At 43.4% G+C, this 13,870-nt stretch overlaps 1 protein-coding gene across 2 annotated transcripts in view; it reads right to left on the bottom strand.

Moving 5' to 3' along the window:
• The window catches only part of stard9 (StAR-related lipid transfer (START) domain containing 9), a 44,647-nt gene extending 30,979 nt beyond the window's left edge, over nt 1-13,668 (bottom strand). For both annotated transcript variants that reach the window (XM_030044512.1, XM_030044513.1), the window contains exons 1-3: nt 13,430-13,668; nt 11,271-11,340; nt 7,929-8,045 (exon numbers count right to left, since the gene is read on the bottom strand). In XM_030044512.1, the coding sequence (XP_029900372.1) occupies nt 7,929-8,045; nt 11,271-11,340; nt 13,430-13,476 (234 nt within the window). In that variant the 5' untranslated portion in view covers nt 13,477-13,668. The remainder of the gene's footprint in view (nt 1-7,928; nt 8,046-11,270; nt 11,341-13,429) is intronic.
• Nucleotides 13,669-13,870: the final 202 nt, after the last annotated feature.

Raw genomic sequence — 13,870 nt, 5'->3', positions numbered from 1 at the left:
CGAATCTTTCCTTATGCAATCAACTACCTTTCATTCACGAGGATCACCGTGCAGCCTAGCCGACCATGTGCAGGCTGCATCCACGTGTCTCTAGTAAAACTGCTGCCATAACAGCTGTCGTACTGAATGACCTTATAAATCGCACAACAGGCGCTGGAGCACGGTCCATATCCAAAAACTTCATTACTCACAGCCGTAGGAATCTGCTATGAGCTTTGCATTTTTATTTAAAATCCTTGATTTTTGCTATTGCTCCAGATAGTAAACATTAAAATTGCCAACAGGCAGACATGTACTTTAACCAAGACACAGTTACAGAAAAAGTTAAGTCAAAGTGGGACTTTTTTCTGTCTTAAATGGATGAATTTAGTGCAGGGGGAATTTTGCAATTATTTCTCAATATGTGGGATTCTCACTTTACATGTCCCGCGTATCCAGTCCAGTGAAAACCAGACCACCAAGTGTTGCCCCCTGCCTCTTGGCTGAATAGCAGCTCAAATACAGACACAAAGAGCCGCAACACCCCTGTCTTGTCCTCATCCTAGGATTCAAAACACAGACAGGAACCCTCTCCTCCCTCAACAGAGAGAATCAATACAGCCCTTGTTAAAGCTGACCCTCTTAAATTCACTCCATGGGGGCTACGACAAGGCTGAGCGTTCCTCTTGCCTTCCTACAAAGAGCAGGAACTTCACTTTAACCATCAGCTCTGTCTGTGAACCTTGCCTCTCTCTGTCTCTCTGTACAGTATCCCCATTGTTCTTGCAATTTTTTTTTTTTTTTTGAAAATCATTTTTATCTGTTTCTTCTTAACAACAGTGTGGAAAATGCATCAGACGACCTCGGACTGAGCACAAACACAAGTGGAAGCGTAAACTTACTTCAGCCACTTGAACGAATTAGGCAGGCACAAGCCTCTTCAGTGCTATACAGGCACTGATAGGCCATATTCAAATTTAAAAAAGGTCCTGTTATATATCATCACTGTCATGTCAAATTAATTCAGCAGAGTACAATTTGTGCCTTTGTACTTTGGCAGTGTTAAAATGGACACAATGGCCCTCCCTGTCACAACCTAGTTTCACAGATTACAGCACCCCACAACACTGGGAGGCATTTGGGGTGAACAAAGCAGGTGAGGTAAGAGGCCGAGTGCATTGTGGGACTGGAAACAGGCTGCAGAATAAAATTAATCAGGAAAAGAAGAGTCCAGAGGCGACAACACTAGTTAGCGACTTTACAGAACTGCAGGCCGGTCGCCTCAAAACATGCTATGGACAGACTAAACACTCTCATCAACAGGAAGGCTCCAGACGGCCTCTGCACGTGTGTGCATAAGTTCGTGTGTGTGTGTGTGTGTGTCGTGTGTGTGTTCGTGTGTGTGTGTCCAACACGTCATGGAGCTGCTCTCGGACCAGCCAACCAGCTCAAAGGAAACAGCATCCAAAACAAAGACAAAGGCCTCCGAGTTCGCGTTCTTCCCTGATAAAGCACAAACCAACAGCTAAACAATGAGAGAGGAAAGCAGAATATAGATTTTATTTTTGGACAGGAAACACAGGTCAAATTCATCAAGTCAAAACTGGGGATGAGGAGGGCAAGAAAAAGAAATGCGGGGTTGGGGGGGCCAGGTTGAGGAAAGGGTCCAGAGTGACTCTACATCTAAAAGAAGTCAAAGTAAAAAGGAGTCTGCAGATGCATTAATTTGGAAATGTGGCTGCAAAAGCATGTAATTTGCTCTTATCACTATGATATCTTCAAAACAAGATACAACAGCAGTCAAAATCAAATTATGATAAAAATTTCAAGGAATACAGCATAAAGCGATGAAAAGGGACAGCAAGCAAAAGTAATTCAGTGACATTTAAATGATTACAGCCATTACAGTTGTATAAAATACATTTTCAGACAAAGTGTGAACATACAGTACTCTTGATCTCACAAAATGTTATCTTTAGAGTCAGATCTCAAAAACTACACCGAAAGGGGCGAGTGCGCCTGCAGCCTGAGTCGGACCAGACCTTTGTGAGGAGAGTGATGTTTAACAAGGAACCAGCTGGTTTTGATGCCAGAGATCTGGCACGTACCAACAATAAATAGCAGAAATCTGAACCGTGATGTGATCCACGTTTATTTTGAATCACAGAAAACATTTTTTCAAAGTGGGTCAACAGAAAAGGAAAAAAAGGGGGTGAGAAAGAGAGGAAGGCAAGAGTGAAAAAGTAATGATGTAATGCCTTTATAATGGGTTAAGTCCTCTAATCATTGGCTGTGGAAAACTTCAGTTGCTGGTGTGGTTTTATGTGGCCTGCTCTACACTCAACCTTGGAGAGGTCTTTATTTATGTGAGTGTGTGTGTGTGTGTGTGTGTGTGTGTGTGTGTGTGTGTGTGTGTGTGATGTCGTCAGGGATGGTGGCTGAAGGCCAGCCAGGCGGAGTGAAGTACTTCGCCACATTTAAAAACATCAGCTCCCCATTGCCTTCACCGGCTTCGACGCAACAAGAAAGACCAAGATTAATTTTCCCTCCACGACCACACTCGCTGGGAGGGCGGCTCCAAGCTGAACGCAAAGAAACACAACAGAAACACAACAAGAACAGAGGAAAAATTAAAGATGCACAATGAGGAAATCTGTTTCACTAACAAAGAAGTGAGTCGCTCTCTTCCAAAGGAGCTTCTCTCTCTCTCTCTCTCTCTCTCTCCTTGTCTATGACCGAGACTGCACAGCTGCAGAAGAGCCGAGGGTCGCTCAGTTCCCGTCCCACGCTTTCCAACTGGGTTAGACAAACACAACAGCTGGGCCCTGAGCAACGCTAAGTACTTTTGTTTAGACAAAGGGAGAAATGCCATTGGAGATTCTTGTCCCGCTTCCTGCGAGGAATCTGTGTTTAAAAGACTCGAAGATGAAAAAGAGAGGATAAGGTGAAGAGTGGATCACACGGTGGGAAGGAGGAGACAGGCAGGGAGAGAGAATCCCCAGCAGAAAGAAGAGATAGAGAGGAAGTTGTCTGGCTGGAGTTCAGCAGCGCTCTCATTTGTCATACTTTGACAGAATTTGTAGGTCAAATTAGCATGGAAGGGCAGAGAGGCGACACGAGTGGGAGGAGGGAGAGCTGGAGCTGCTCTTCATTACTCAAATGGGAGAGAGGGAGAGTGGGAAACAGAGAGAGAGAAACAGAGGAGGGGAGAGTGAAAAAAAGAGGAGCATGCTGGCAGTGCTTCCATTTTTTTGCATATGGTCCAAACCCCCAACTGTTGCTGCAACTGACAGTGGGGCAAAGGCTAGACTTTAAACAAATAAATAAAAGGCGTATATCTGGAGAGGCTTTGGGGTTTGGCTGCTCCTCCCACAAAGCTTGTTAAAGCAGCAACATCAGAGCACTGTGGAGCAAAGCAGAACCGAGTGTCACAGATTTTTTTTTTTTTTTTTATATATATATGGCACACTGGGAATGACTTCCCCAGCCTGCAGACTGACGGGAGCCTATAAGCCACATTAATACGGTGTAGGCTGCATCACTGGGAGATAAACTGGAGAAAACCCTACTACCGCAGCGGATCGTGTGTTATCCCACCTGGGCCTGTGTCACATTGTGGCAGATCTGTGTGTGTGTGTGTCTTATTCGGGGCTACATGTGCGTCGCATTACTGTTGTGCTGAAAAATGTCAGTTTCAAGTTTATTCGTCATACGCGTAAAACAAGAAGTGGTATTGGTGCTTCCTCTCAACACTGTGGCATTAAACAAATAGTTAAGTGCGGTGTCATAGTAACACAACTGCATGTTGTCCCAAACAATATTAAATAGAGAAAAGCAAGCAAATCTCAGAATTTGTGAAGATGTAACCACCAACTGTATATAGTTGATGAACTACATAAATGATTAATAGATTATCAAAACTATAATCCACTAATTTTCTGATTTTCTGATCAACTAATCAGTTAACTGGCTAATCATTTCAGCACTATTCACGACTGATCTCAAATTTCCTGAAAGCCCTGTGGTAAATCCTACTCATCTGGCACTCCATGCATATTAAAACATACATTAAGGATGATTTGCAAATGCTGTATGACCCAGGTCTGATGCAATATGTATAAACTACCGCTTGCAGCATCACATCTGACCGCTTCTGCTATCGTTTTCTATTTGATACTGTTCCTCTCATCCTCTGCCAGAAAGCAGAATCTTTCTATGAATAAATCACAGGTGCTAGACCTGTGCTCCTATGGGCAAGATCTCATGTTTCTGTGCTGATAGCGAGCAGCATGTGGTTTGTTTGGTGTCCTGTGTGCAGTTAATGAGATCCAGGCTGTACTGGAGCTGCAGCTCTCAGTCCAGCCTTGTGTAAAGGAGAGTTAAAAGCTCTGGAGTGTGTGGAGGATTGCTCACATGCACAGCTGCACAGAGAAACTATTCTTCCTCCGTTCTGCAGCACCACTGACACACAGACCCAGAAACACAGAGAGCATAATCAAATCTCGCACTGCATTGACAAAGGCAGAGTGAGAGAGAGAGATAGAGAGACCGAGGAGGAGAAAACGGACAGGGGAGGGAGGAAAAACCCCAGCAAGCTGACGGCAATAAAAACACAGCATTGTGCTCCGAGCTGAATCCTCAGCAGTGACGTCCTTGCGCTGAAATTTAACTGCAAGAAATGACTTAGCGAGGCAGCTGTGAGTTTGGCAGGCGAGAGTCAGGGGACTCCAGAGGCCGGTGGACCCCCTGCCCATTTGCCTCCTCCTCCTCCTCCTCCACCCATGGAATTCACTTCCACACTTTCTCTTCGTCTCTAATCAGCTTCTCTCAGCAACCCCTCTCTCTCTCTACCTAAATTCTATCTTCTTTGTTTCTCTTTCAGTTCTCTTTCATATCTATCCTACTTTCAAAGTCAATAATCATAGTTAAGTGTTTCTGCTGATTAAATAGTGGAAAATACTATGTATTAAACCCCAAATCTAGGCCCAACACAGAGGCTGTGTTTAGACAAAAAGCCCCCCTTCTCTCCTGCATTAACTCAACAGCTGGCTTCCATTATGGATTATAGTTGTGTGTCTACCCGATTGCACAAAACCCTACCTCTCCTCACCTAGCAGAGTCTCACTGCTTTCTCTCTGCTCTACTACTTTCTTCCACAAACTCCTTTTCAGTCCAAAGATCAAAATTGAATCTTACCCTGCAACACAGGCTTATTAAAACACTCTATTTATGTGGGGACCCACCAGCGTCAGGACCGCAACCCAGTTTGGGTGCCAACCTATAGTTAAAGACACCACATTCCCCTGGAATACAGTGTAAGAAAACAGAAGCCTACTGGAGCATCAAGTGTAAACTATCAGTGATGCATGCATGTCTGTAATATAGATAGTATGGAGCAGCCGTGTGGTGGGAGGTACCAGGGCCAGTCTCAGAGGGGCTCTGGGTGTGGTGGGAGAGCACAGGGCTGGAAAAGCAAGAGTTAAGATCCAGTTTCCCCATGTTTCGTTCCGCTACAGGCTCAGATGGTCTCAGTCCCATGAGGGGGGCTGCAGACTATGAAGAAGCCAGGGCAAGTGCCTCTTTGTCTTTTTCTCACAAAAAAAGTATTCTAAAATATATTTAGGAAGAAGAAATCATGAGAAAATCCAGTACTGGAGAAAAACAGTATCAATTTACTGGCTGAAGGAAGCGCTGGAAATATATGTATTTACATGGGCAGTTGCACTTCATAAAAAGGGAAAATAAAATCCATGCAAGGCTCGGTTTCATATATATATATAATAGCATCAAATATCACAATATTTGATGCTTATGAGTGATACTGCAATATTTAAATATGACCATATCCATGCCTGATCCATACTCTCACTCTAGAGTAAGATGAGATAATATGGTTGTAATCAGTGTAACAATACTTATACATTGTTTCTTCACTTAATTATATATCGCAATATGACTCAAATGGCAATGTTAGGTGTGATGTCAAGCAAAACTCTAAATAAAATTTCCGAATTTTGCCAGATTAGAGCAGCAGCACTGCGTCACTAATGCACCATATCCCAAAATCACCATGTTATCACAATATTGTACCAAGAGATGATAAACAGTTTTATTGAAGTATCGCCCCATCCAGCTCTAGAGCAGTCACTTAAATGTAATGTGACCATGTGAAATAAAACAACCAAGAAATTAACACCATCCCCCAGGCAAAATGTTGAAAACTCATGGCTACGGATAACAAATTTGCGGCTAAGACATTTACTCAACTAGACAGGCTCTTTTATATTCCAAGGAGTAATTTGTCTGGTAAAATACTTAAAGTGCCTCTTGAATGTTAAAGTCCACCTGCTCCATTAAGTTGGTTTCCTGCCCTGCCGGTGCTACACAAAACAGATTTTCTGCTGCGTGGCCCTTTTACACCAGGCTCTGTGGCTTCAGATCCCAACTGCACTAGAGCTGCAACAATTAGCCTGGATGAATAATTGAGTCACTGCCAAAGATCACTCAATTAATCATTTTGAGTCAATTTTAAGAATAAAATTTCCAAATTCTCTAATTCCAGCTTCTCAAATGTGAATATTTTCTGGTTTCTTTAATCCTCTGAGACAGTAAACAGTAAAATCTTTGGGTTGTGGACTGCTGGTTGCAACAAAATAAGACATTTGAGGACGTCACCTTGGGGTGTGGGAAATTGTTATAAATATTTTTCACTATTTTCTAACATTTTATGGACCAAGCACCTAAGCCATTAATCGAGGAAATAATCCGGATTAAGTGGGTTATCAGTGAAAATAATGGTTAGTTGCAGCTCTAAACTGCACCGAAAACACAATACACTCTGTTTAATTCAAATGTTTTCTAATGACGTGTGATCACTGACGTGGTCATCTAACCAGATTCTTCATCACTGAGTCAATCTTTTGGCTGCCGAGGCTGAAAAAGAGGTCAGATTTAAATCCAGTGGCAATTCCCTTCATTATTGTCCTTTGTTGTCCCACTTCGCCCACCCCGGATCACCAGAGGAATGTCTGAGGCAACAAGGCCACTCTGACTGGACACAATTCTACCAAAAAGCGAGGCAGTCGAAGCGAGAGAAAAAAAAAAAAAAAAAAAAAAAAACAGGAGAGAGGAAGAAGTGCTGTGTTGTGTGTTGCACTGCGCTGTGCGTAGGCCGTCATCACAGCCCTGTCTTTCTCAAACAAATACAAAGACAGCTCTGAGAGGAGGGGAGTCAGTCGGTAAGGGAGTGGCAGGAGGCGGAAACTCCATGGACAAAGGATGGAAAAAGAGGATCTAATGTAAAACCAAGGATGTGGCTATTGTGCCAAACAAGAAAAATGTGATGGGGACAGAAATTATTAACAACTGGAAGACAATTCAAGTTTGTCTAAAAACAGAACTCCCAATATGAATAGGTTTTTGAGAGATTTCCTGTAATGGAATAAGGCACCACTTCCTCTTGATTTGGGGCCCTTCTCAGCTTCCAGCAACACCCTCCAATCAGAGCAGCACAAAGAGATCTAATCACCCAATCACAGCAGGGACATGAAAGGCAAGCTGACTACAGCCATGCCAGGTCTGAGGCACAGAGACTTCTGGGTAACAGATGGAGCTGATATCATATTCCCTGAGTGGCCATCTGTAAAAAAAAAAAAAAAAAAAAAAAACATAGCACATACTCCCACTTGTTATGGGTTGCCTTCAAGGGCAGCATTTCCCCTGGGCTCCTTTGTTGGCACAGAGGTTATGATTGTCTGGCCAGTCTTTTGATTGGCACGCACACACGGCTTTCACGCAGAAGTGGGCACGGGACATGGCATGACCACGAAAAAAAAAAACGAAAACAAGGTAGTACCACACAATTAGCTGTACATCATCAGCTCCTATTACCTGTTATTTTACAGGAAACAAATCTATCATGTATCTCTAACAAAGTGCATGGAGATTACCTCCTCCTGCGAGGCATAGTGAGGGTCCGCAGGGTCGACCGACCAGTAGCAGTAGTCAAAACCAAACTCTAGAAGCTTCTCCCTCGGGTCCACAGCTCCATCCGTACGTCCATCCAGCTTTAGGGAGACAAGGAGAAAAAACAGGTATGTAAGACATGTACAGTTTATTTATATTCTATCTGCCATGGTGCGCAGAGTCACAACTAAGCTCTTTCCATTCATTAGTAAGTTTCTACTACCGCCGGATCATTATTAGTAACAGTGCATTAACATGAACCGCCCTCCTGTTTACGGCAAGCTGGTTCCAAAAGTCAGCACAGCAGAATTTGGACATGTCTAGGCACAACAGTTGCTGTGGATGGCATTAGCCTCGAACATCTGAGCATCACTTCTGACTCAGTGCATTCAACATTTAGTGCAGAACCGACTTGGCTCTCAGCGGCTCCTGGGCATATAAACACAGCTAACTGGCCAACCCAGTTTGTGAACACTGGAGCGCGTGCCTGTGATCGTGTCTGGTGCCTGCACTGTATTACGGTCGACTGAAGAAGCGACTGTCAGGGGAAAAATTGCCATCTCTTCCTTCACTATAATGGATTTCTCTGTATGACGTCTTGAGGTGATGCCATATCTCCTTTTGGCAAGTTATCCACGGGGATAAGACACATAAACCACCACATAATAAAACAGTCTGAGAGCTGCAACAGGTGTACAGTAGGTGATTCAAGAATAAATTTTTTCCATAATTGCAACATATAAATGAATTATGCAGCACTATCTCACATATAAACACCATCTTCAATACTAATGAAAAAATAATGATGATAATCAGATCTCAACTGATACTGGATTTTTCATGCCAAAGCCAGTAATGATGTTCTGGGGTAAAAATTTAATTATCAAATAGTTAAAATTTTACAGCTGCAAAATTTTAATTCTGCACTTCCATCTGCTCAGCCGGAATACAATATTCAGCCGACTCCTGTGCTACGCACAATATTGTAAAAAAAAAAAAAAAAAAAAAAAAAGGATTGTAATGGACAAATTATTATTTTATTGTTTTTAAATCATGTTATTTATTGCACATCTACTGGCATAGCCTCAGCAGATAATATTGGCCAGCTGATATATTCGTCAGGAAATATTACTATTACCATTATTACCACAACTAATGATTAATTTATTAATCCCCATGGGTAATCCGGGTCCTCTGGTCGTTCTTATGCTTCAGACAAAGCCATGACAATTACCCAATGATGACCCCACTTAATTGTCAACCTCAAATAAACTTTTCTTTTTTCTGATTGGGAAACACTAAGCTCTGGGTATCAGTTTCTCCCAGCCAACTGACTGGCCTGAGAGCATGATTGTTTAGCCCCACAGCACTGTTATGAAACTTGACAATGGCCTTGTAACACCAGGCATTAGCCAAGATCAACACTGGCCACAGGCGATTCTGTAGACCACCACAGCTCCAACCTCTGTTAGCTCTAGGAAGTTATTCTTTATTTTAGTTCCCATTTCACCCTTAACCTCTTTATCGGTTAATATTAAATTCAGTAGGTCTTTATATCCCGTTTCTTGCTTGTTTGTGATCCTCCAGTTTATTGTTCTGTAAAATCCACCCTTTTTACTGTCACAGATCCTCCAAAACTGTCCCACTTTCCATAAATAATTATTCCAGTGGGACCCACAAGAGCCTAGGAGTCTTGATCCCGTTCCCCACCAGACGGAGGCCATATGTGGCTCGTCTCCGTCACATCATTTGTTGCAGCTTTCCTCCTCCCCCTTCCTCTCTCTATGCTGCAGCTTTTAAAGTCCATATGTAAACAAAGCAGCCAATTCTGAAACCATCAAAATGATCAGCAAGGCTCTTAATACAATGTGTTACCAAAACAGGTGGCTAAGTCGAAGTTTTTAAAATGATTTCCAAATGCCCTTTTGTTTCAAGTCTGCATCATCTGTCATCACAAGAGCCGAACATTTTGAGTTATGATGTGATGCAAAATTTGCAGGAGGTGCATTGCATCTACAAATCATTAAACGACTCATCGATGCAATAGACCTGTTGCAAATTTAAAAGTCAGAAGTTACCCACTCAAAAAAGGAGTTATATTTCCAATCGCTGGCACTAGACAAACATTAGCGTTCATTTAAAAAATGGCACAATACTTTTCCCTGAGGAGACTGGTGTAACAGTAACAGGCTGTGCTCAGCATTGCTACACCAAATTGACAGTGGCAGTGCGGCTTCAAAGCTATCTGACAATCCCTGCCACTCAGTCATCTGACAGAGCAGGTTTGTAAATACCTTCTGACAAGGAAAGCATGAGCTCACGAAGCTACGTAGCTCACAGGATAGAATAATCATTTCCAAACGCTCTAAACTTACAACAGAATTTAAAATTGTAATTGCCTCAGTTCCAAAAATAAGCTGTTCACGCGACAAAACAAACGACCCATTCCAGTTAAAACAGCTATGGTCTTGTCACCATTACATTCTTGCTTCAAACAGTCTCCCTGGGATCGTTATTCAACACTAAAGCTTTATCATGAATCTTTTATGAATTTTTGGAAGAAAAAAAATTCCACTGTAAGACTACTTAGAGGAGCTTTAATCTCTTAGTTACTACAGCACAAAGGATTTAGGAGCATTTGAAGTATGTCTGGGCGGATGTATTGATGTTATGTTAATATTCTAATGCATGTCTAGATATCTGCAATTTTAGATACTGTAATACGGCATAAGTCTTGTCTTTTTCTGGTTCTAAAGGCTGCATTACAGAAAATGGAAGCAACTTTTCTGAAGTTATTCAGCTGTTGTAGCTGTTCTATTATTTGCTTCTACCTGCTTGGTGATCATATCTACATTACTAATGACTGTTTTCTAAATTTCCTTGTGTGTATATTGTGAAAGCAGAAATGGTCAGCCCTTCAATATCGTCACAGCAGCGATACTGAGGTATCCAGTCAAAGATACCGTGATATTTGATTTTGATCACCCAGCCCTAACATCTGACGTGTGCGGTAATTGTGTTGCTGTTTACAGTGGTGTGCGTGCCGTGGAGTGTGTCAGTGCATGTGTTTGACAGGGAGGGTCCATCTAAGTGTTTCAGAGGGTGTATGTGTATGTGTGTGTGTGTGTGTGTGTGAGAGCGGGAGAGGGTAGCCTCACCGCACTTATAATAAACAACAGAGGAATCAAACAGGAAAAGGCCGTTTCCAAGACTGTAAACATCCTGTTACTGAGACAGATACCGTATGAGCTCTCCCACTTCACAAGCACCTACACACACACACACACATCGAAAAGACAGACAACGTGTACAACGAAAACACTCACCTTCACATTTCGGATCCTCACAAACTTATCCTCCACCTGCACAGCGAGCCTTCCTCCCTCCGCACTCTCCCTGTGAACAAGAGGAGAACAAACGGTTTTTACTCAGTGAACTAACGAGAGATCCATATTAGGAAGTGTAACCGTGATGAGTGCTGACAAGAGGAGCAGAGCTCAGATTAGGGGAACATGAATGCACGCAGAGGTTATAAAGAAGATCTAAGAGGCACAATCGGTACTGATCAGTGTCTCCAAAAACCAAATGTAAACAAGAGATTTATCAAACGTTTCATTCTGGCGTCAGATACCGCTACATTTTCACTAAATTGCTTTGCTGGCAACAGATGATATATCTTTTTTTGAGCGGTTGTTGTTGTTGTTGGTGTAATTGAGAGGCTTTCCAGACAAATATAGGCTAGTTTCACATGACACGAGACTCTCACATGATGGTCACAACAATGTAATTGTGTGTGTGTGTGTGTGTGTGTGTGAGATCCGTGAAATCGCCGAGGCAAAGTTGTGTGTCGATGGCCACTTTGGATTCAAATGAAAACAGACCCTCACACTCCCTCCACAGAGACGTGCACTGATGAGGCAACTTGGTCCGCTTCCAGAACAAAGTTGAGCTTGTATGTGTGTGTATCAGAGCTTGTGTGTGTGTGTGTGTTCTTGCATGCTTGCTTGTGTGTGCGCGCGGGTTTGTATTAACAAGGTCAAATGTGTGCGCTTCAGCAGCTGGACCAAGCACATCTGATGCAACAGAGTGAAACCGGAGGCAACCACAGCGCGGAGCAGAGTGAGTTTTAATCTCCTGGAGCAATAATCATGACAAACGCAGCCGTGGTGTGCAGCAACACACTGTCTCGCTGTGCTGCGTCTCTGTGGTGGGTATCGGACAGGCGAGGAAACTGTCGTAATCGTCAGCTCTCTCTCGGGCTTCACCATGCGGGACCCATTTTCCCAACCCCAGCAGCGGCCCAACCCAAAACCACAGCCTTCAGTCTCCAACCAGCATGAGGCGGAGGAGCTGTTGGATGGAAAATGGTAAAACCCCTGAAACTCTGGTTTGATACAAACCTAAATAGAGCAATTTCATGATTGGGCTGACATGTTTCTTGCACATGTGGTGGGATGTCTGCGCTCTCTGAGAGGCCCAGGCTGTGCACAGCAGCCTATTGGGGGACTAACACAAAGAGCAGCGTACTTCTATACCAGGCCCTGTGAAAAAAGTGGCTGGCCAGGACTGCTTTAAAATGTTATCTGTGACACAGCAGGTGCTCAGTGAAATTTGTCATAAATCACTTGAGATCCATCAATAGGCATGCAAAAAAAAAAAAAAGAGGAAAGATGGCAAGGCTATCAAAATCAGCATCGGGAAGCGCAGATTTGCATGACAGTTGAACATGAGGTGTAAGATTGTCTTTTGTTATGCAAAACACCAGGAAGAGCAACTGAAAGAATCATTGTGCGGGCATTCATAGTTTGAATAGAGCTTTGTTATGGTACTGTAGTGGCCTCTAGATAAACCAACACTGGATTTTACAGCTCTGTAAAATTGGGGGAACTTTTTTTTTTTTTTTTTTTTCTCCAATGAATGCTTCCCATCAAACGAGAAGGACAGAGACAAAGAAATGAAAACTGAGGCCATGCATCACTATCATAACACATATTTGATTTACAGAGAAAAAGCATGTCAGATGATGTGTATGCTTCATCATTCTGAGCATTTAAAGGGGTTTTGATATAAATAAATTTCATGGTACCCAGCATAAAGTCACCCCCCCTCTCCTATTCCCCCCCTTCCTCTGCGGGACAAAACTGACAGCCACAACTTTGTCATTATTCACCATCTATCCCATTTACAAAAACATCACTCCACAGTGAGTTGGAAGCCAGTTTCAGCCGAGACTTCACTCATGAGAGAAAACATTATCGACGATAAACCCGCAAAAGTCAACATGGGCAGCTCACTGTGTTTGCGTCTGGGATTTCAATGTCAGCGAGCAGCGAGCAGCAAGCCGCAGCCCAATTCCCACGGCTGACAACACTGGCAGCAGGCAGGCGGCTCTGCTTCTCCCTGTAAATATACCCCGCTGTCTATTTACACCAAAACTTCTTGAATGAACTTCACAGAGGGTTTTAAGCCGAGGCTGTAACGTTACCTGGCGCTGAGAGGACGGACTCGAATGGCAACTTTCACGTTTGCCATGATGCGTCTCGGAGGTTTTAACGCGCAGTTCAGCGGACGGTGTTGCGGGCGGGAACTACCCGTGTGCGCACATCGTCTCCGTCTCCTTTGGCATTTTTCTCCGGTAAAACTGGGCGGAATTGGTTTGCCATTCGCCGTTCACGCTGTGTCTTCGCCCCGGCTTGTGCGCCTGGCTGCCCCGCTTCTCCCCCAAACTGTCTCTCCGGAGTGGACGCAAACTTCCTGCTGGGCTCGGAGGGGAGGGGAGGGAGGAGGGGGGTGCCGCTGCTTACTCCTCCCACTGTGGCATATTCAAATAAGTTTTACGTTATTTTTTGAATTTCTCTATAATACAGTGTGAACGCCGATAATTATCTTCTGGGGTGCAACGATATATCGGCAGACTGTCGATATT

This window comes from Myripristis murdjan, chromosome 22 (assembly GCF_902150065.1).
Source record: "Myripristis murdjan chromosome 22, fMyrMur1.1, whole genome shotgun sequence".
NCBI classification, from domain to species: Eukaryota; Metazoa; Chordata; class Actinopteri; order Holocentriformes; family Holocentridae; genus Myripristis; species Myripristis murdjan.
Note: the sequence above shows the minus strand (reverse complement) of the source record. Positions and strands in the feature narration are given on the sequence as shown.